Raw genomic sequence first — 19,941 nt, forward strand, 5'->3', positions numbered from 1 at the left:
TATTAAGCTTGAAGATGAGAAGGAACTCATTACTAAAAAACTTACTTGTCTAATAGCTTATCCATTTTATGATCATATGCTCAAAGCTTTAGATATCTTATTCTTTAAACTTCTTTAAGATTAACCATCCAAAGAGGAAAAAGTGAATGATAAGGATTTTGGTGAAGATGGATCGATTTCCTACATTGAACTACAAAATGGTTTTAGCAATGGTCTTGATCAACAAGAAATTGAGCTTCATAGTATACACATGGCATTTCCATTATTCTTTAAGAATGCATTGTATAATGAGTTTAAAATGCATGTATTCGAAAACTCATTTTTCAAAGATAATGATGAGAGTTGTTTGATTTCATCATTAGACACAATCTTGTTGAATGTAAACTTATACCATTTATAGAGAATTCTTTCATTTTAGAGCCAAAACCTATATTCTCCATTGTGGTACCCATATAATTGGTACTGATATAAATCCCATCAGAGTCTCACTAGGCTTTTTATTTCTCCATGCTTAACAAATTTTCTCATAATTTCTTTCTTATTATTTAATAGGTTGACACCAAGCTTAAATGCCAACTGTTGTTTTCAATGGTTAATTGTTTGAATTCTATCCGACTTTGATTTTGACAAATAATTTCTTGTCAATTTTGATGATATTGTTTATAAGTGTTAAGTCTTAAAGTTAGACTAATTATTCTTTAATCTCTTTTTTTTTTCTTTTTTTTTTTTCTAGTGATAATGAAAATGCTAGTAGATTCTTATGTCTTTGTAAACAAACCTGGAAAGGAAAATGTGAGTAATCAAATTTTCATTTGTTGAGTATTGAATGTAGGTAACTTGTATAAATAACTCTAGATCTCCAATTGGGTTGAACATTTTTAAAAATATTTTCTTATGGTTGAAATTTGAACTTTAATCTGCAATTGGATTTTCAATAGGAAAGAACTTTGTAAAAGTATTAACCCCGATGAAGCTATTGTTTATATGCTGTTATATAATTTGTAATTTTGAATAGTGAGGGTTCAAACTTAGATTTGGGGATATTTAAATGATTTTCAAAAAGTCTAATCTAAAAGAGGTGAAAGGAATCAAACAGTAGGGCAATGGCAATCGTCGACGATGGACAGCTATCAACATAATGAGGCTAGCTAAAGTATGGATTTTTTAAATTATCAGGTGAATGTGTTCTTGAGGAAAATAGAGGTTTTGAAGAGAAAAAAAAGTTAGAGAGGGAAGGTTAAGAGTAAAAATGAAAAATTCATTTTCTTTTTTGAAGTTTTTTTTTTCAGTTTCAATTTTTAACAATTTAAAAAATTTAAATTAATTTTTTTGAAAAATAAAAAGTATAGTGTGGATTAATAAAAATGGTCACTTGGCATTTCATTTAATCAACGTCATCATTAGTTACTCTTTTAACTAATCAAAATATTGTATAAGCAAAGTCAACAGTTATGTTATTAAGTCATTTGTCACATCAATATTTTTAATAGCAAAAATTTAATAGAGTTAGTGATTGGATTAAATTATTAAATTGAAATATAATGAGGATCACATTTGTATGAATTACACTAAAAAGACTAAATTTTGATAGAATATAAGAATTGCTGGCATAATTTGATCATAAAAAACTATTAAATGCGTCAAACGTCATAAACATATTTTGCGAGTCATATATGTGTATTAGTATAGCACAATTTAGTTAAATATATTTTTTGTATCGTACACTTGTCAAAAATTGTGTCGACACGATTAAATATGAAACATATTTTTTTAAAATTTATACCGGTTTTTCTCATATAATTTTAGTATTATGTCATCATATCATGTTTAAATTTATTAAGTCTAATAAAATGACATATTTTTTAATGATATAAAAATAACTTTAATTTAACATATACAGATTATAATATTTATATTTATTTTTAAAATATTATTTTTACTTTGTATCTTTTAATAAAGTTATAATAAAATATGATTAGAAATCAATCAAATAATCTTTTTAAATTTAATCTAATTTGATTCATAAAAATTAATAAATTAAACTTGAAATAATATGAACGACTCGAACCCAAATAACCTATGTCAAACCCAAAATACTCAAACTGAAATGACATGAATTCTAATTAGTCCAAAAAAAAAAAATGATCAGAACCTAAAATGACCTAAATTTAAAATGACCCGAACCTAAAATAACCCGAAATCGAAGTGACTTAACCCAAAACTAATTTTTTTTTTTAATTCAAAATGAAGTGAACTGAATTAGCTTGATCCAAACTTTGCCTAACATGTCCAATTGACAAGTATATTTTTAAAAATAAAAAATAATATTATATTTATGAAATACTATTACATTATTTATAAAAATATTTAAATAATATTATTTTATTATTTAATTATATTTGAATTTAATATCATTTAAATAATATTATAATTAAATATAAATTAGATAATATAATTAGAGAATATTAGTTCAATTAATTTAAGTAATATTATATAAAATATAAAATTTAATAATTTAATATTAAATTTTGTTAAATATTAAGACGAATTAGTCTAAAATAATATTCTTTAATATTAAATATTCATTTAAATAATATTATTAAATTATTTCTTATGAATTGAGTCTACGGATATATATTTTAAAATATATAAAATAATATTATAATATGAAGTAATATTATGTAATATAATTGTATTTAATTATATATTAAGTATAATATAAAATTATAATAATAATATACAATTTATATTATCTAATAAAAAGATTTAATTGTCTATTAAATATAAAAGGGATCAACTTACATCATATAAAACTTTTTTAGTTTTATATATTTTTCTAACTTTTAATTTTAATAGATTGAAAAGATGAAATTAAATAATTTTTATTTAATATTATAATACTTCAGTAGAAATTAAACATATTATAAATAATATTATTTTTTATTAACATTCAATTAGATATAATATTAAATTATTTTTTGGCCAAGATAATTAAATTATTTAATAAGACCAATGATATATATTTTAAAGTTATATAAAACATAATATAATTGAAAATATAACTATTTAAGTACCAAATAATATTATGAATTAAAATCTATTAAACTTATATTAAATGGTATAATTTTAAACCAAATGTTATAATTAAATATTATATTGTCATGTTATTTATATTGAATAGTTTTTATATTTTCTTCATATTCAAATAAAATTATATGTTAATTTTGAATCACTAAAATTTTAATCAAATATTTTTTAATTTATTATGATTTTGTATTAAATTTAAAATTTATTTTTATTTATAAATTATAAAATTATATTATAATTTTTATTATAAATATATATAATATTGTATTAGCATAAGATACAATTCGCTTATCTTTAGTGTTAAAAAATCATGTTTTTGAAAATAATGAAAACAAAAAAGAAAATCTTGCTTCAAATAATTTTGAAAATTTTTGTTTTTGTTTTGATTACTAAAAAATTTTTTTGTTGTAATTCTAAAATTATTGAAAATAAAATAGAAAATAAGAAACAAAAACATACCAAATTATCTCTTGATTATTATCACTATTATTTTTGAGGTAAATTACATAAATATATCTGAGGTTTAACATGATTTAAGTTTATCTCATAAGGTTTAAAAAGTAACATTTAATCACCCTAAACTATATATTTGTAGCATTCTATCAGTTTTCATTAATGCCGTTAACACCTAATCAATAAACCTTAACTTTTTTCTAAATATTTTTTTATTTACTTTTTTTTAGATTCAAATTTTTCAAAGAAAAATTGGGTTGAAAACATGAATTCTTCACAATGTTCAATAAATGGGAGATCAAATGTTGAAAAAATATACTATTATGGTGTGTGCCGCTAGTTGATCTTTTCCATCTTCCTTTTTACGTCTCTATTTTAAAAACTCAAAAATTCTCAAAAAATTCAAACCGAAATCCATAGAAAAAAAAACATTATTGATGAGTTGCTGTGATTATTATGTGGATTTGTTGTTGTTTTGTAGGTTTATTGTGTGTGAGTAATTTGGGGTAGATTTAGATTCTGTGAGTTTTTCTGGTAGGTGCTGAGTTTGTTTCTAAGTTTATGAGTTTTTAGGTTTGTTGATGGTTGTCCTTAGGTTTCTGGTGGTTGTTGAATGAAAATTGATTATTTATTTGATGCTTAATACAATTTTTTATAACAAAAATTCTATTCTTAAAGAGACACAAAACTTAAAATTTGCATATAAACAGATAAGTAAAAAAATTGAAAGTTTCAATAAAAAATAATCAACACAATCAAAGAATACCATTAATAGGAACATTCAAGAGCAAAATTAAAATTTTGAGGTTTGGTTTGAGATTACTTTTCTAAGGCTGTGAAGAAAAGTTTTTCGGTGGTTTTGGATTTAGTTATTTAGAGAAAAAATTTATCTGATTTAAAGAGAGAAGATGAATAGTAGAGAGAGAATATGAATTAAAGATTAAAAAAATAAAAAAAAATAACGATTTTGGGTAAAAATATAATAAAACAAATAATAAAATAATTAAGTATCGATTTTTAAATTTTAGGGAGTAAATTTAAATTATGTTAAACCTCATAATATATTGTCATTTACTCTTATTTTTATTATTTACAATAATATTATTTAATCAAAATTTAATTTTATTTAAAATTTTCAATTCTTTTAATTTTACATTTTTTTGAATTTTTGGGAACTATTTTTGAAATATTCACTATTTTTTTATTTTTTAGTTTTTAGAATATGCTTTTATTTTTTTTTTGATTTTTATATTTTTGAATCTTTAATTTTTTTTTGGATTTTTTAAAAAATCTTTAATTTTTTGAAAATTATATGAATTTTTTAATTTTTTAAAATTTTGGAGAATTTGATCATTTTCTTAAAATTTTTAATTTTCAAAATATTGTTTTGATTTTTTTCAGAATTTTTTAAATTTTTTTTATTTTTTAAAAATTTTTATTTTTTTGAATTTTATTAAAAATTTTAAAAAAAATTATAGCTGACATGATCTAAACGTTTTCAACACATAATATAATTTTATTAGATATTGATGTTATATTTGCAATTTAATAACAACTTTAATATAATATATTAATGAAATAAAAATTTAAATATTTAATTACGAATTTTATTATTTTAAATATCAAACGAACATAACGTATATAAGTACAGGTTTTGTATAAATATTTAAAAAGACAAATGTACCCAATGCGTAGTGGGTAAACATTCTATTTAGGGTTTATGATAAAGCCGCTACAGAATTAGGGTTTATGGTATCTGCGCACCAACAGATAAGATAAAACCTCTGTGATTATTTGTTCCATTTTGCAGTATCTGAAAATCCGTAATAATGGGCAAAAAGAAATTCATCGATAAGAAAAAAGCGGCGACGTTCCAATTACTCGCGCGAGACTCCTCGGATCCCAATTACAGCAACGCACCTGGCAGTGATCGAGTCTTCGTCCGAGTGGACAACAATCCCGTCTCCGTTCACACCGTCTTCGATGAAGATAACCGTTGCTACAATGACAGTCAATACGATGAAGAAGACTCAATTTTCGCCGATGCACCCGACGACGATGACAACGGCGGCGACGATTACGATAGCGTGTTAGGAAACTCCTCTCGTAAGGCCTCGAATGAGAAGGGAGCATTGCCGGAGAAGGTCAGGAAGGAGATCTTGGAGCTAGGGTTTCCAGATGATGGTTACAATTATTTGATTCATCTGAGAGAGATTAGAAATACAGGTGGCGGCTCTGCTTTCTATCATAACCCTAAGTTCAAGCCCGATCAGCTTCCTCGTGATATAAAGGTTGGTTCAAGTTATCAAATTTTAAAGAATTTGGTGTAATTTCTGATTAATTTATATTTGATTAATTGTTTGTGTTTTGCTTAGGCGTATGATGCTTCGAGAGTACAGATATTGAAATCAAAAGGGGATTACAATGAGAAGTCGATATACAGTGTTGCTTCAAAGACACTTAATGCGAGGATGCAGAAAGTGGTTGATCCTGAAGTGGCTGCACTGCTTGATGATAGTGATTTGTCGCGGTTTGGTTCGGATGTCGAGGATTTGGAGGAGGATTTTGTTCTAAGAGCAAACACGGCTGAAGAAGGAGAGAGTGATGAGACTGATAAGAAGTTGGATTTTGTTGAGAAATCCGACGTTATTATTGATGGTGTCAAGAAAGCTGGTTCTGATTCTGGCAATCAAGAGATTGCTAATGAAGTAAGGAATTACCAAGTGGAAAAGCCACACGCCCGGAGTCTCTTGGACGAGCAATTTGACATTGTGAGTCTTTTTTAGAGTAATCTATTTTGGTTTTCTTTCTTAGTAATTTGTGTGTTTGGAACTTATGAAATTGTGAATGTTTGTATGCTTTGGAGGGATTAGAAGACTTCCTTCCACTTTTAGAAACTTTTTTCACCTAAAATAAGTTAAAGTTATGTCTTATTTGTTTAGTGCAATTGGCTGAACTAGGATGTTGCCTCAAGATTTTACCTTCTGCTGGCTGCCTTTCGATTGAAGTTCAAGAATACGGTACTGATGGTAATTTTATCTAATTATCTGTCTATTACAGCTTGAACAGCAAGAATATGGCACTGATGATGATGAATATGAGGGTTACATAGCTGAACAAGAAGAATTTCTGGCAGACAAGCTGAAAAATGTCCTTAATGAAAATGATATGGATGACTTGGAGCTTGATGACAAGTATAAAGCTCCTGCTGATTTATTGCACGGTAGTGAGAGTCTAAAATGCAAAGAGCTGCTGGCCTCTGCTGCTGATATCATGCGTCGTTGTGCTGAATATGCTGAAAAGTATGAAAATGAAAGTGAAGATGAAAAAGTGCTGGTTGTGCAGGAAAGCAGTGATGAGTCAGAGAAATTTGATTGTGAGAGCATCATTTCCACGTATTCAACTCTTGATAATCACCCTGGAAAAATTGAAGCTCCAGAGGTCGCTAGGAAAAAGAAGTTGGCTGAAACTGTATCTGGGGTCTTGTGTGCCAAAAGTCAGGTTATATCCCTTAGAGGAAAAGAGAAGCTCCCTGTAGACTTTTTACCTAATAGCAGAAAGGTTGCTACTGAAAAAGTTAAGGTTGCAGGTAGCTTAAAACCTGAACAGTTTAAGAGAAAGCAACATGGCCAAGAGAATAAGGAGGAAAAGAAAGAACGGAAGGTATCTATTTGCATGTGTGCTTGATTGTGTTTAAGCCTACTTCTAAAATTTGTTCAGTGCTTTGAAATGATGTTTACTTATTCAAATCATGTTTCATGGATGTATATTCCTTTCTGATTTGATGAATTATGATTTCAGGTTGCTGTAAAAAGGGAGCGAAGTGAAGCACGGCGAATGAAAAAGGCAACGAAAGAGCTGTACCGGAGTGAAGCCCAGCAAGCTCAGAAAGTAGCTGCTCTAGCTGGCCCATCTTCCATTCGATTAATGTAGGTATACTAATTAATAAAAAAAGCATGGATGATTTTCTTCCTCTCATCGGTTTTTTTTTTTCTTTTTCAATCATAAAATTTCAACAGTGAGAGAGAGAACAGTATGCTCAAGAGTTTGGCTGGAAATTCTTATATGGGAAAATTTGGATTCTGGTGCCATTATTAGGAATTTAGAATGGGTCATGTCCAAATTTTAAATTTTGTGGTTTGCCAGTACTTTTGAAGTGGTAAATGGAGATAATGAGACTGTTATAGTCTTCAAATGTGTCATGGAATTTTCGTATTCCTCAAACTGGTAATTATTCGTTTTATAAAGGCCAAGTTATAGGAGTAAATAAGTAGTTTCAATTGTGGTTTAAACAAAAAGGCTAACTGGTGTAGCCGTACAGATTTTATATGAATGATTGGCTAGTTTTGATAAAGTTTTGCATGCAGAATATGAATACTTTTTTTTTATTCTGGAATAGAAGAGATGTAATTTGAATTATTTGATGATAACTGTTATGATTTAGAGAACAAGCACTTACAAATTGTGTGAATTGTGAAAACAAACTGGCAAATTTGTTCAAATAGACAAGTTATAATCTCATTTTCTAGTATTTTATAATCATCATTCTTGTAAACTAAGATAATTGGGAGTTAGTTGATTGTTAGTTTGACTTTTGATTTCTGTTCTAAATAGGTAAACTTTGGGCTGGTCGGTTGTTTGAGGCTGTATTTTCTGCTGGGATGCTCTCATTGTTGCTTATGCTTATGCATGTGCACGTACGCAGGTACTTGACAAGAAAAAGGCACCTCATTTGTGCTTGGAGCATCCTTTGGTGCTAGCTGTTAAATTGTTAATTTTCTTATATTTGATGTTTTGAGTTCAAAATTGACGTATAACATGGAAGATCTTTGCTTAATCTTTTTAGGTGTGGATGCTTAATTTATCTTTGCATTTAAATGTGTTATATTAATATGGTTGCCTCCACTTCTGTTCATCTTCCAATCTGACTATTCTTGTATGTTAAGAAAATGACTAATATGCATGTTCAATTTGTAAGGTCAGTAAGTGCCAGTGCCCCAAGCTTTTTAAAATGGAAGATGAACTAAGGTTTCAATTCAGACGATGTTAGCTTCCTGTTGTGAGTAGTTTTTTCTTTTTATAATTTTGTTGTTTAAACTAAATATTTGTTTTGGGTATTCTACAATGTGTATTATATAGTATACTGACTAAAACAAAAAATTGAAAAACAAAAACTTATATGATGTTTTAGAAGATGAGATGAATTGCAGTATGTGCTACTATTGTTTCTGATGCAGAGCTGTTGACATTTTGAACAAGCATCTTTGTGTCCATATTGCATCAAGTATCTTTTGCCTCATTCTTTCTGCCTTTGTTTGGTAAAGTAGATTCTCTTAGACTTTGGTAAAATAGATAGATATATGGAAAAAGATAAAAAATTGAGAGGAGAGAAAATTGAATGGATGTATTTTTTTTTTCCTGTTACGTAGTGTTGTTGGTAGTAATATGCTTGATAGGAAAAATGTAGAACTGAAAAAAAATATATTTATTTTATCTATTGTTTGGTATGGTTGACAAATGAAAAAATAAATAAAAATTATAAAAAATTTTAATTATATTTTTGTAAGTTAAGATAAAAGGATATAAAAAAATATTTAAAAAATTAATAATTTTGTAATAATACACATTTAACCAACATTTTCCTCATTTTTTTATCTTTTTAATTTCAAGTGATTATCTTTTATTTAGTTTTTTCTCTCATTTTCCTCTTTTATCAAACATAATAAAATACAGACTTTTTCTATGTAATTATCTAATGACTCAATAATATACACATTTATTCTAAGAAATCTGAACGCGGTTGTTGAACGATGTCACTTGGGCCCAACTCTTTGGCAAGGATGAAGTGAGATATGTGTAAAGATTTTTAATTTGAATTTATTCCCTTTGAACACAAAAAGTTATTGGTATTTGGATGTCAATAATGTTTGATCTACTAATTTCTATCTATAGCTGTAATAAAATAAGCTTTATATTCATAAATTGTTAAAATTTCGCGGGTCGGACAAGGGTAAAAAATGTTGAAATATGAAAGCTAGTTTGGACATTTAGGCTTTAGCGGGTCGGGTAGATGAAAAAATAAAAAGATAAAAAGATTTTTTAATAAAAAAAGATGAAAAACATCTTTTTCTCTTTCGATATAATATATTTGGGTGAAAAAATAAAAAAGTAATTCTTTTTTACATCCATTACTTTGTTAGGATTGAAAAATGATAAAAAAAAATAACATAAAATTATACTAGTTGTAAGTTAAAAAAAAAGGGATAAAATTTATAAAAAATATAAATAAATTTGTAAATATACATTCATTACTTGTTAGGATTGAAAAATAATAAAATAAAAGAAAATTATACTAGTAGTAAGTTAAAAAAAGGGAGAGAATTTTAAAAAAATATATAAATAATTTTGTAAATATACATATTTGATTCATATTTTTCTCATTTTAACTTTTCTTATTTTTATCAATTTGAAATGATTTGTTTTATTAAGTGTGGAAAATAATTATTTTTTTTATTTTTTTCCTTTCACCTTTTTTTTATCGGACACATCTAAAATTCATTTCTTTCCACTTTTCATCTAAAATCAAGCTCTAAGTAAAACTAGTTCTCAAAAGTCATTATAAATTGTGGTCTAACAAGAAATCGAGTTGGCGTCACTTTCAGTATTTGAGATTGTAAGGAACTGGTAATGGCCTACAACTCGTAGTCAAGGAAACTTGACAAGAAAGTTATCTGTAGCTATTCTATTGGCTATATCATTGACTCAAAAGGTTCTAGTTAAAGTTGTCCATAATATAATACTAGAATCATCAAGTTTAATTGTGAAATATATTTAAAAGATGATTTAGATAGTGAGAGTATTGAGCACAACAAAGTTATTCCCAAGAAAGAATATATAGTTGTGATCATCCCTTATATGACTTATCCTTTGATAGGAGTGCCACAAGCAAATGAACTAACAGTTGATCCTAATGCTCAATTTCGAAACTTGAGCCTGAATTTGTAAATGAACATGAATATGAAGCTCATATGTCTTTTGATCTTACTACTTTTCAATAAGCAATTAATGATCTTAATTCTTTGAGTTGGATGCTTGACACATAAAATGAGATAATGTTGTATAATGATATGTGGGATCTAAGTGAATTGATACATGCTTATAGATCTATTGGTTGTAAATGGATTTACAAGACCAAAAGGGACTCCATAGGCAAGTAAAAAGGGTTTAAAGCTAAATTTGTGGCCAAGGCTTTAAGTGAACATAATGAATTGATTATAAAGAAACATTTTCTCCTATTTCTACCAATGATTCTTTTAGAATCTTTATGACATTGGTGACTCATTTTGATTTGGAGCTAAATCATATGGACTGAAGACATCTAAATGGAATAACATGAAGGTTTAATGGTTTTTGGGATTGAACATATGGTTTGTAAACTTAGTAAGTTTATTTGTGGACTTAAATGACATCCAATCTATTGTATTTGAAGCTTGATGAGATTGCCACTTTAAGGAGAATATTGTCTATCATTGCATAAATCTAAAAGTCAGTGGGAATAGCTTTGTGATTTAGTGCTCTGTGTTGATGATATCTTATTGGCAGCCAATGATGCTGATTTATTGCATGGGACAAAGTACATGTTGTCATGTCACTTCAAATGAAAAATCTAGGTGATGCCTTATTCTGTTTTATGAATTGAGATTTTTCGTGACAAATCTAGAGGCATACTCTGTTTGTTTCATAAAAACCTAGGTTGACTGTGTGTTGAGTAGGTATGATGTGCACTTTTGTTCTCTTAGTAAGGCGCTTATCATAAAAGGTGGCATTGTTAAAATCTAAATGCACTCATAGTGATAATAAAAAGGTTCCTATGTTGAATATTCTATGTAGGTAGCCGAATGTATGTTCAAGTCTGTACACATTTTGATGTAGTCTATGTTATAGGTGTATTTCGGAGACACTTGAGCGATCATGTGATAGAGCATTAAAGTTGTAAAAAAAGTGTTTAGATATATATTTTGTTTGTGCATATTTCAATGAATATAACATTTTGTTGAATGAGACATTTTGGATTAGTTTCATGTGCTTCTTTTGAAGCAATGCACCATTTAACTAAGATGCATGGATCTAATGGAAATAAATATTTGATTTGGTTTCCATGTCATTTCCATTTCACACTTACTATTGTTGATTAAATGCTTTTGAGTTTATGTACATGTATCTTGTCAATATAGTACATTCTGGGGCTCATAAATGCTTGTTGTTAGTGATGTATTCGTAAGTCTATGCATGTGCATCCTATCGGTGCAATGTATCCGAAGACTTATAAATGCTTATTGTTGGTAGAGCGGTTATGAGTCCACACAATCCTGGATATATATATCCGGTAATATAAAATTATCTTGGAAATTCATTTTGGTAACTTATGTCCAGTCACATATGGATTTTTTGGAAATGCATTTCTGAATACTAAAGTTGTGTTTCAGAAATGTAATTTCGAAAAGTATGAATTTAGGTATAAAATCAGCTTACCCGTGTTTTTCTTAAGTTCCCTTTCCATTTTGACAATATTCAAAATGTCACAAACACTTTTAAAATTTTTGGGTGGGAATTTTGACCATAATGTGAAGGTTGCTGGGAAGAAGGAAAAAGGAAAAGGGGTAAAGAAGGTATATGAAGGACAAAAAAGTAATTTATTAATGAGTATTTAAGTAATTTTATTCGAAATTAAATTTGTAATATAATTATTGTGATGTAAATGAAGTAATTGTTGAGGCATGAATAGAACGCCTCGTTAAACTAACATCATTCAATCACATTATCAATAGTGTATGTGTTAAGGCTTTGTTTCGTTTTGCATTCAGTTGTCAAACACTGCTTTTGACTGTCAAGGCAATGCTAAACAAACTGCTTTGAGAGATATAAGTTGTTTTTTATCGCAAAAATTGAGCCTAACGCAAATGTATTTTGGGGATGCAGTCGCGGTTGGTTAATGATGGTTTGGGTATAAAATTACTAAATAATATTAAATAATTTATAAATTACAAAATTGTATATATTTTATATAATATTTACATAATAATGTATGTATAACTATTATTATTTGGGTTTTTATTAAATTCAAACCTTATATTTATATAATTTGAAATTATAAAGGAAATATATTATTTCTATACTGAAGTAAATTTATTTTTTAAGAAAATATAAAAATCGTATTTTATATAAAATTTCAAGATTAAATTTCAAAATAATTTATTCCTTCATATATCTTAATTTACTCCAAAAATATTGAAAATGACATTCTTTATTTTTTCACATCATCTTCTTTTTAAACATTTTATTCTCTCACAGCATTTTTAATAGCAATACTAAAAACTCAAAAAATTTAAACCATAGTTTTTTACAGCACTTTTTAAATACATTTTTTCAAATTGAGCTTTTCTCAATTGCGACAATAATGCTAAACTAGGCCTAAGTGTTTGCGTTTCTAGCTTATAGGGTTAGAATATTTGAAACTCTCCTTTTCAAATCCAAGAAAATAAAAAAAAAAGTTTTATCTAAAATATATATTAAATTAAATGAATTTTATTAAAAAATCTTTTAATTTTTTTTTTTTTTGAGTTTTGGTGTTAGAGAAAATTAAATAGAACTCAATCAAGAATTCAACACCCAAGACGAAGATTTTACATCCCTTACAAAAAAAAAGTCAAAATGAAGCTCTAAAATGTATACGCCACTTCTTTTTATTAAGAATATTTGATAAATGAATGTCTATCTTCATCTTTATCGACATTTAAATGAACCAATACAAATAAGAAAACTCCCTTCTTCCAAATTTCAATGAAAGAGTAGAAGCATTAACACTAATTTTAAAAAAATAATAATCTAATGCCCCTATCATCTTACTCTTGTCGCCGTTGTCCTTTCCAGTACTATCCCTACTTTTGATATATTAATTATTCACAAAACTAAGAGTGTCCATACCATAAGGATAGACTTTTTTTTTTTTCCCAAAAATGTCTATGCATGCCATTTTCTTCGACTCTAATCAAGTTCAAAATGAAACATTGGTGTAACGAATGAATTTAGGTTGCCAAAAATAATATTGTCATCCTCAGTGTAGCCGCTAGAGTCTTGACAATCAAAGTCGGTTGAATATCATCGGGAAAACTCCGACGTGGCAAATCAGGCTCGAATGGTGTTGATGGGCAATCAATCGTTGAGGTCCTCTCTAGCATTTCGTTTAATTTTGATGATTGCAACAAAAGCCCTAGTGCTAATGATGCTGAGCCACCTTCTCCATTGCTACCATGTTGCAGTGGAGTGCTCGACAGCTTTGAGGTTGGACGGAAAACCTTAATCCAATACATTTTTAGGACTTCGGATTGAATTGGTGTCAACATTATGGTTTTGCTTAGGTTTTTCGGAGTTATTAGGGTTACTTTGTTGGTTTGGACGTAGCCATTTGATGTAACGGCTAAGATAAAATTTTGTAACCGCATTGAGTCTTCGGTGCTCCATGGACGCCATGTCATACGTCGTCGCTGCTTATTCTTGCGTCGCTGAAAAAATGAATAATAAATAATGACCAAAACAAAAACCAGTGGTGGTTTAAGAATTAACGTGAAGACATATAATAAAGTAGAGAACTAAATTTGCATGCAGATTTCGGTGGAGGTTTGGAGATTTACTCCAATTGACTTTTCAAAGCTTGAATTGCGAGTAGGCAGTTGAGGTTTGGTGAACTAAATCGCAACCAACTGGATTTGATTACAATTCATTCTCATCTTTTCCCTTTTATCTTGTACCAAAATAGATATTTATTAATACTTTGAAATATTTATTGTTTGAAGTTAAAGTCTCCCATTAACTTTTAATTTAATGAAATTGACAATTGGTGCAATCCTAACTTTCACGTACCATGTCAAAATTCGTGTGGTTTGTTAATAAAGCATTACATTCTTAATTATAGTGATCATAATTTAAATTTGGATAATCTTAAGTGTGTGTATCACAGATCTAAAGAGAAGTTTTGAATCTTACATCGAACATAAAAAGAGGGTTACTGAGGTATAAAGGGGTTCACACCACCTCTCCTTTGTGAGGGGCTTTTTATAGGACAAAATCGTAAGGCTAGAGGACCAGAACGGACAATACCTTATAAGAGTGTGAACTGTGATAGGTAGACTAATCTGAGACGCCAGATAAGTGGATGCCCAGATCCTGAAGCCGCGTGGGTTAGAGCTTAAGTTTCGACATGTGACAGTATCAGAGCCAGTTCTATACCGTTCGATCCATGCCAAGCACCTCGAAGGAGGTACGCAGAGTGGCCAGCCTCCGTGACGAGGGCGTCACGAGATTGAGTGGAGAAGAATCTCCCTTGTGAGATTCTTTTTGTAGGACAAAACCGTGAAGTTAAGGAGGTCAGAGCGGACAATACCTCACAATGATGTGAACCATGATAGGTAAGCTGATCTGGAACGTCAGATGAGTGGATGTCTGGATCTTGAAACCGTGTGAGTCCGTGTGAGTCGGAGCTTAAGTCTCGACCCGTGACATGTATATATATATATATATATATATATATATATATATAGATATATAAACTTTCCATATGCCAAGGGAAATGAAAAGGATTATTGGCATAACGCTTAGGTACTACAAATTTTTTTAAAAGGCAAGAGTACTATAGCTATAATTCTGTGTGGGCAATTAGAAGAAAATGAGAATTTTAATTAGAAGAAATTAAATTAATTACCCCAAGTTCTAAGGTAGAGATATTTGATGCCAAATACGCTGCTAATTCGAGCTTTCAATCTTCCATTGTGGTGGTGAAAGAGTTTCAAAGGCCATAGCCTCCCATAAAAGGAAATTTTACAGCTATAAAATTAAGATCAAGCAAGTCTTAAAATGTTGTATAGTAATATAACAACCCAATTTTAACATCTTATATAAATTTATGATTATACGTTTGGTTTTTAAATACTAAAAAGCAGGTTCAAAAGAAAATGAAATTGCATGGACCAAGCAAATTAAATGGAAGAAAAAAAAAAAGAAGTTTTGGGAGAGATAGATATAACTAAAAAATAATTCAAAAAGAATTCCTACATTCCATTCTATGATTAAACTCAAATTGAAATGTCATGATAATAAAAAAATAAAAATTTGGAACATTTTTACATCTCTATTCTTTGAGACTTCCAGATAAAATTTACTGCCTTTTTTGTAAATTACATCCAAAAATAGGTGAATTAAAAAAGAAAAAAAGGAGTATAAGTTTTGCTATTAAGTATTACCTCCTCAAAGATCCAATATATTCTTCTTTTCGACCGTCCATTTTCTTAAGCTCATTTTGATAAATTGATAACTAAAATTAACCAAAATAATAAATGAAAAATTAAGTGTTTAGACCAAAATATAAAAATTTTAGGATTCAATAGCTTCAATATCAAATAAATCAAACCAAACAAAATGAACAAAAAAAAAAAAAAAACTTTTCAAAAAAAATTTAAAAAAAGTCCAATATTCAAACTTGAGAAATTAAGGATAAAATCTTATCTCCATTACTTCAATGCAACCAAGTCATAAGCACGTGCTGCCATTTTTTCATCGTTATAAGCACCTAAACCAAAATCCAACACTTCAATTAAATCCTCCAATGATGCCACAAAATTGATGATAAAAGGGAAAAGACAAAAAAAAAAAAAAAATAGTTTATTGATAATGACAAACCTATTAAATAGAAAGTAAAATAATAATAATAATAATAATAATAATAATAATTAGGTGATAAACTCATTTAAATATACTGTATTAATTTTAATTTGATTTGATTGTCGTTGCCAGTACCATCAATAACATCAGAAAAATCAACCATGACATTTATAAAATTAAATCAAAATTCTTAGCCAATAATTTGTGTAAAATAGAACATGGATACGGAAGAAAGTAAGATCATATTACCTTGTCTTCCTTTTTTGTTCTGAGACTCATTCTTACAATTCTTGTCCGACAAAACAGCTTCAAATTGCCCTGTGCTCCGGTGCCTAATCAAACCAATAAATTGAGGCAACGAAATCAAAACAGAATTGCAAGAAAAAAAAAAAAAAAAAACCATGAGGACAATCCGCCAAGCCCCAAACCAGACAATAACTTGTAGTGGGGTGCAGTTGATGGATCCTTACATTAAATCATAAATATGTATTTTGTTTACCTTGTAACACGTCGATAAATCGAACTACATTGAGGAGGAGAATCACGGGGAGCACTTTTACGAGTCCGCTTCACTTTGGTTGTAGGTTTTGCAATATTGGTTGAAGTACCGTTTGCTGTGAGATTTTCGCCATGAAAAGGTTAAGCCAAAGATTTTTGTTCATCTTCACCATCTAACCATTACAAGTAAAACCAAATCAAAATTAAAAAATATAATAATATATACATTGGTACTTGATTCCATTTCCAAACTTTAAAAGCAGAGTCATGTATTAATAAGAAACTTTAATCTAGGCTATTTTTTACAAAAATCATTTGCTATTTTTTTTTTACGTCGTAAGCTTACCCAAAAATACCTGACTTAGACAGATTCTTCAAAGCCAATACCTCACTTAGACATATGAAGAAAAAAAATACTACCTACACATCTAATTACTTGCAGACATATGAAGAAAATCTTAAATACAATAACCAGAACAAATTGGCAAAAAATAATGAATAAAAATAGGTTAGCAGAAAAGAAATACTTAGGAAAGCTAACGACAACGTGATGATGAGGGAAGAGAAGCGTGATGACAAGGGCAAAAAAATTCTAAAGTCTTGATGAGTTATACATGATTTTTTTTCTTTTTTTTTTTTTTTGTGCATTATACATGGATTTTTTTTATTTAATTTTGCCAAGAAACAAACCATTACACATGGATTCAATACGGTATTTATGCATCTACCTCACCTTTATGAAGTTTCGTAGTAGTAGTACCTTGTAAGTGCCTTTTTTGGCCAAAGTTTGGAGAAAACATTTAATGAGAAGCTAATATCTATAACATTTGAGAATATATATCAATTAAAACGAAGGAGAAACATATTTCTCACTCCTATCATCAATAGAAGTGAAAATTTGAAAGAATCGAGGTCTTTTTTTAATATATTTAGATTCATTGGATATTAGATTATAATGGGAGATAACCTTCTGTCACATTGATCTTAATTCAAGGATTCAAGCTGATGATCACTGTCCTTTCAATTAAGAGTAATTTCAAATTGTAACTGTTAGGGTGTCTCTTACAGACAGAACTAAGATTATATTTCTTTCTTATCATTTGCATCTTACGTTTTATTTAATCAAATTTTGATTATGGATGGTGACGTATCATTATCGAGACAGGTGTGGCATTTTTCAGTTTCGTACTTGACAGGTAATGGATAACTTCAACCCGCCTAGGTATCCAATGATAATTTTTAAAAAACACATTAAAATAATTCAAAAATATATATCATATATCACAAACTTACAATCCAACAATAAGAAAATTTAATTAAAAACGTTATTTTCACTTTTTAAGTAACAAATCCAACAAATTAAAGATGTCGGTAAATAATATTAGCAATAGTCAATTAAAAAAATATTTTTTTATATAAGTCGAGTATCAAATTAAAAATGTCATTAAATAGTATTAGTAATAGTCAAATAAAAAATATTATATATATATATATATATATCATGTATTGGATGACTTGCAATGCAGGTATTACTTTACTTGAACTTGATCGTATCCAAATTCAATTACACAATTATGATAGTCGGGTATAAAATTCTTCTCATACTCGTACTCATTCGTATATATGTTAATGGATAAGATATGAAGTAGATAAAATATTCTTAATCTCGGTTTTTTATATTATATCATTCTTCGTACTTATATTAACAGATATTTTAAATCCATCTTTATTCCTGCAAAGATTTAATGAACATGAAGAATCCTCGTACTTATAATTCTTCAAAATATAAAAATAAAATAAAATTTATTTTTTAGTTTTTCTATCTTGCACTTTATGTGATTTTTTTTATAAATATATATTTTTTAAATAAAATATATTAAATCTAATTAATTTAAAATAAAATTTTATATTATTAAATTAAAATTTTATTTATCAAATATATATAAATATATATAAAGTTACTGGCATTGATCCACATATTCATTTCCAAAATTTAATATCCATTTTTATTTGAAAAAAAAAAAAAGTTGAGTCTCTTATTGGGTTTGTGTAAAATTAACATCCTACTCATTTGGGTCAAAAAAGGTGTTATTCATCAAGTTCGATGAAATAGACATCCTTAATTTTGACCATCATCGATCTTTTTCTATATACATATGGATTTTTTATGATATATTTAGATATATATAAATTTTTATTTAGTATATATGGAATAGTCAAATATATATATATATAGATGAAGAAGAATACACTTACATTTGAGAAAATCTTGTACTTTTTTTTACCATTAGATTTGAACTAAAATAAATATTTTAAATTTTAACTATTTTGATTAAAAGTTAAAGAAAATATAATACTTACATTAGTGTAGCTGAATCAATTCTCTATATATTGAGAGTGAGAAGAGCTTGAGCAAAAGTTGGTCCCTTGCAAAGGGGCTATAGCTTGGGATGGCTGACAGTTAGTATTGTTATTGGTGCGCCATACTTTGCGGCGTATGCCTAAATTTTCAGCTAACCAATATGAAATACTACATATTATTAATAATTACATGTAAATGGTTAGGTTAGGTTACTTTTGGGTTCTACTGGGTTGGGTTAGGTTAGGTTAACCTTATATATATTATAATGAAAGGTCAGTTGTTAAAAACCAAAAAAAAAACAAAAATTGAAAAATGAAAATTGAAAAATGGGGAAAAAGGACTATCCCTAATTATAATTGTTACGTTGTTCAAATTTGTAGAAGCAATGCTTAAGTGAGATTGGGAGATACTTGCTTCTCTTTATATTTTGTCTGGTAGGAAATTTAAAAGAAACTTTGAGACGAGGGAAAAAGAAAGGAATTGAAGAAAATTTTAGCTTCCCCTCATATTTTATACAACATATAGAGAATGGAATGAAAAAATAATAATAATAAATGAAATGCTAATTGAGTTAGCTCCAATGACATCCATGCTAGTCAAATTCCCGAAGTTTGTGGGTTTGAAAGATGCATAATGTTCTCCACAGATGAATGAAGTAGATAGAGGTCGAGGGTTAAAGATATATTAAAATTTTTTTAAAAATAAAGTAAAATGATAATTAAAATAATAATTGATTTAAGTTGAATCATGAAAGAGTATTTCTTTTCTCACATGGAAGAACGACAATAGCAAATCTTGACGTTTAACTTTAAAAGGATGAAATAATA

At 28.1% G+C, this 19,941-nt stretch overlaps 1 protein-coding gene and 1 pseudogene across 3 annotated transcripts; one reads left to right on the forward strand and one right to left on the reverse strand.

The window, feature by feature from the left end:
- The first annotated feature begins 5,282 nt into the window (after window positions 1–5,282).
- Window positions 5,283–8,445, forward strand: LOC111281058 (Low temperature viability protein). Of its 2 annotated transcripts, none has more exons than XM_022868637.2 (5): window positions 5,283–5,831; window positions 5,916–6,311; window positions 6,601–7,203; window positions 7,342–7,473; window positions 8,155–8,445. In XM_022868637.2, exons 1-4 carry the CDS (start codon window positions 5,370–5,372, stop codon window positions 7,471–7,473), a joined length of 1,593 nt encoding a protein of 530 aa, XP_022724372.2. In that variant the 5' UTR covers window positions 5,283–5,369; the 3' UTR covers window positions 8,155–8,445. The 2 variants fall into 2 exon arrangements, with proteins under 2 accessions (XP_022724372.2, XP_022724371.2); XM_022868636.2 differs by having other exon boundaries at window positions 7,342–7,469.
- Window positions 8,446–13,351: 4,906 nt separating this feature from the next.
- LOC111281147 (AP2-like ethylene-responsive transcription factor At1g16060) lies at window positions 13,352–17,021 on the reverse strand (annotated as a pseudogene). Its single transcript, XR_016335059.1, has 7 exons — window positions 16,979–17,021; window positions 16,754–16,868; window positions 16,504–16,586; window positions 16,075–16,162; window positions 15,837–15,908; window positions 15,299–15,444; window positions 13,352–14,102 (listed from the first exon to the last, which is right to left on the reverse strand). The product of XR_016335059.1 is annotated as an AP2-like ethylene-responsive transcription factor At1g16060 (transcript).
- Window positions 17,022–19,941: the final 2,920 nt, after the last annotated feature.

This window comes from Durio zibethinus, chromosome 28, assembly GCF_047325235.1.
Source record: "Durio zibethinus cultivar Kanyao isolate XHJ-2024 chromosome 28, ASM4732523v1, whole genome shotgun sequence".
NCBI lineage: Eukaryota > Viridiplantae > Streptophyta > Magnoliopsida > Malvales > Malvaceae > Durio > Durio zibethinus.

Excerpts from the sequence above, each read along its gene's own strand:
- LOC111281058 (XM_022868637.2), top strand. The coding sequence starts at position 5,370 with ATGGGCAAAAAGAAATTCATCGATAAGAAAAAAGCGGCGACGTTCCAA. Across the intron at positions 6,312-6,600 it reads TGGACGAGCAATTTGACATT|CTTGAACAGCAAGAATATGG; the intron begins GTGAGTCTTTTT and ends TGTCTATTACAG. Across the intron at positions 7,204-7,341 it reads AGGAAAAGAAAGAACGGAAG|GTTGCTGTAAAAAGGGAGCG; the intron begins GTATCTATTTGC and ends TTATGATTTCAG.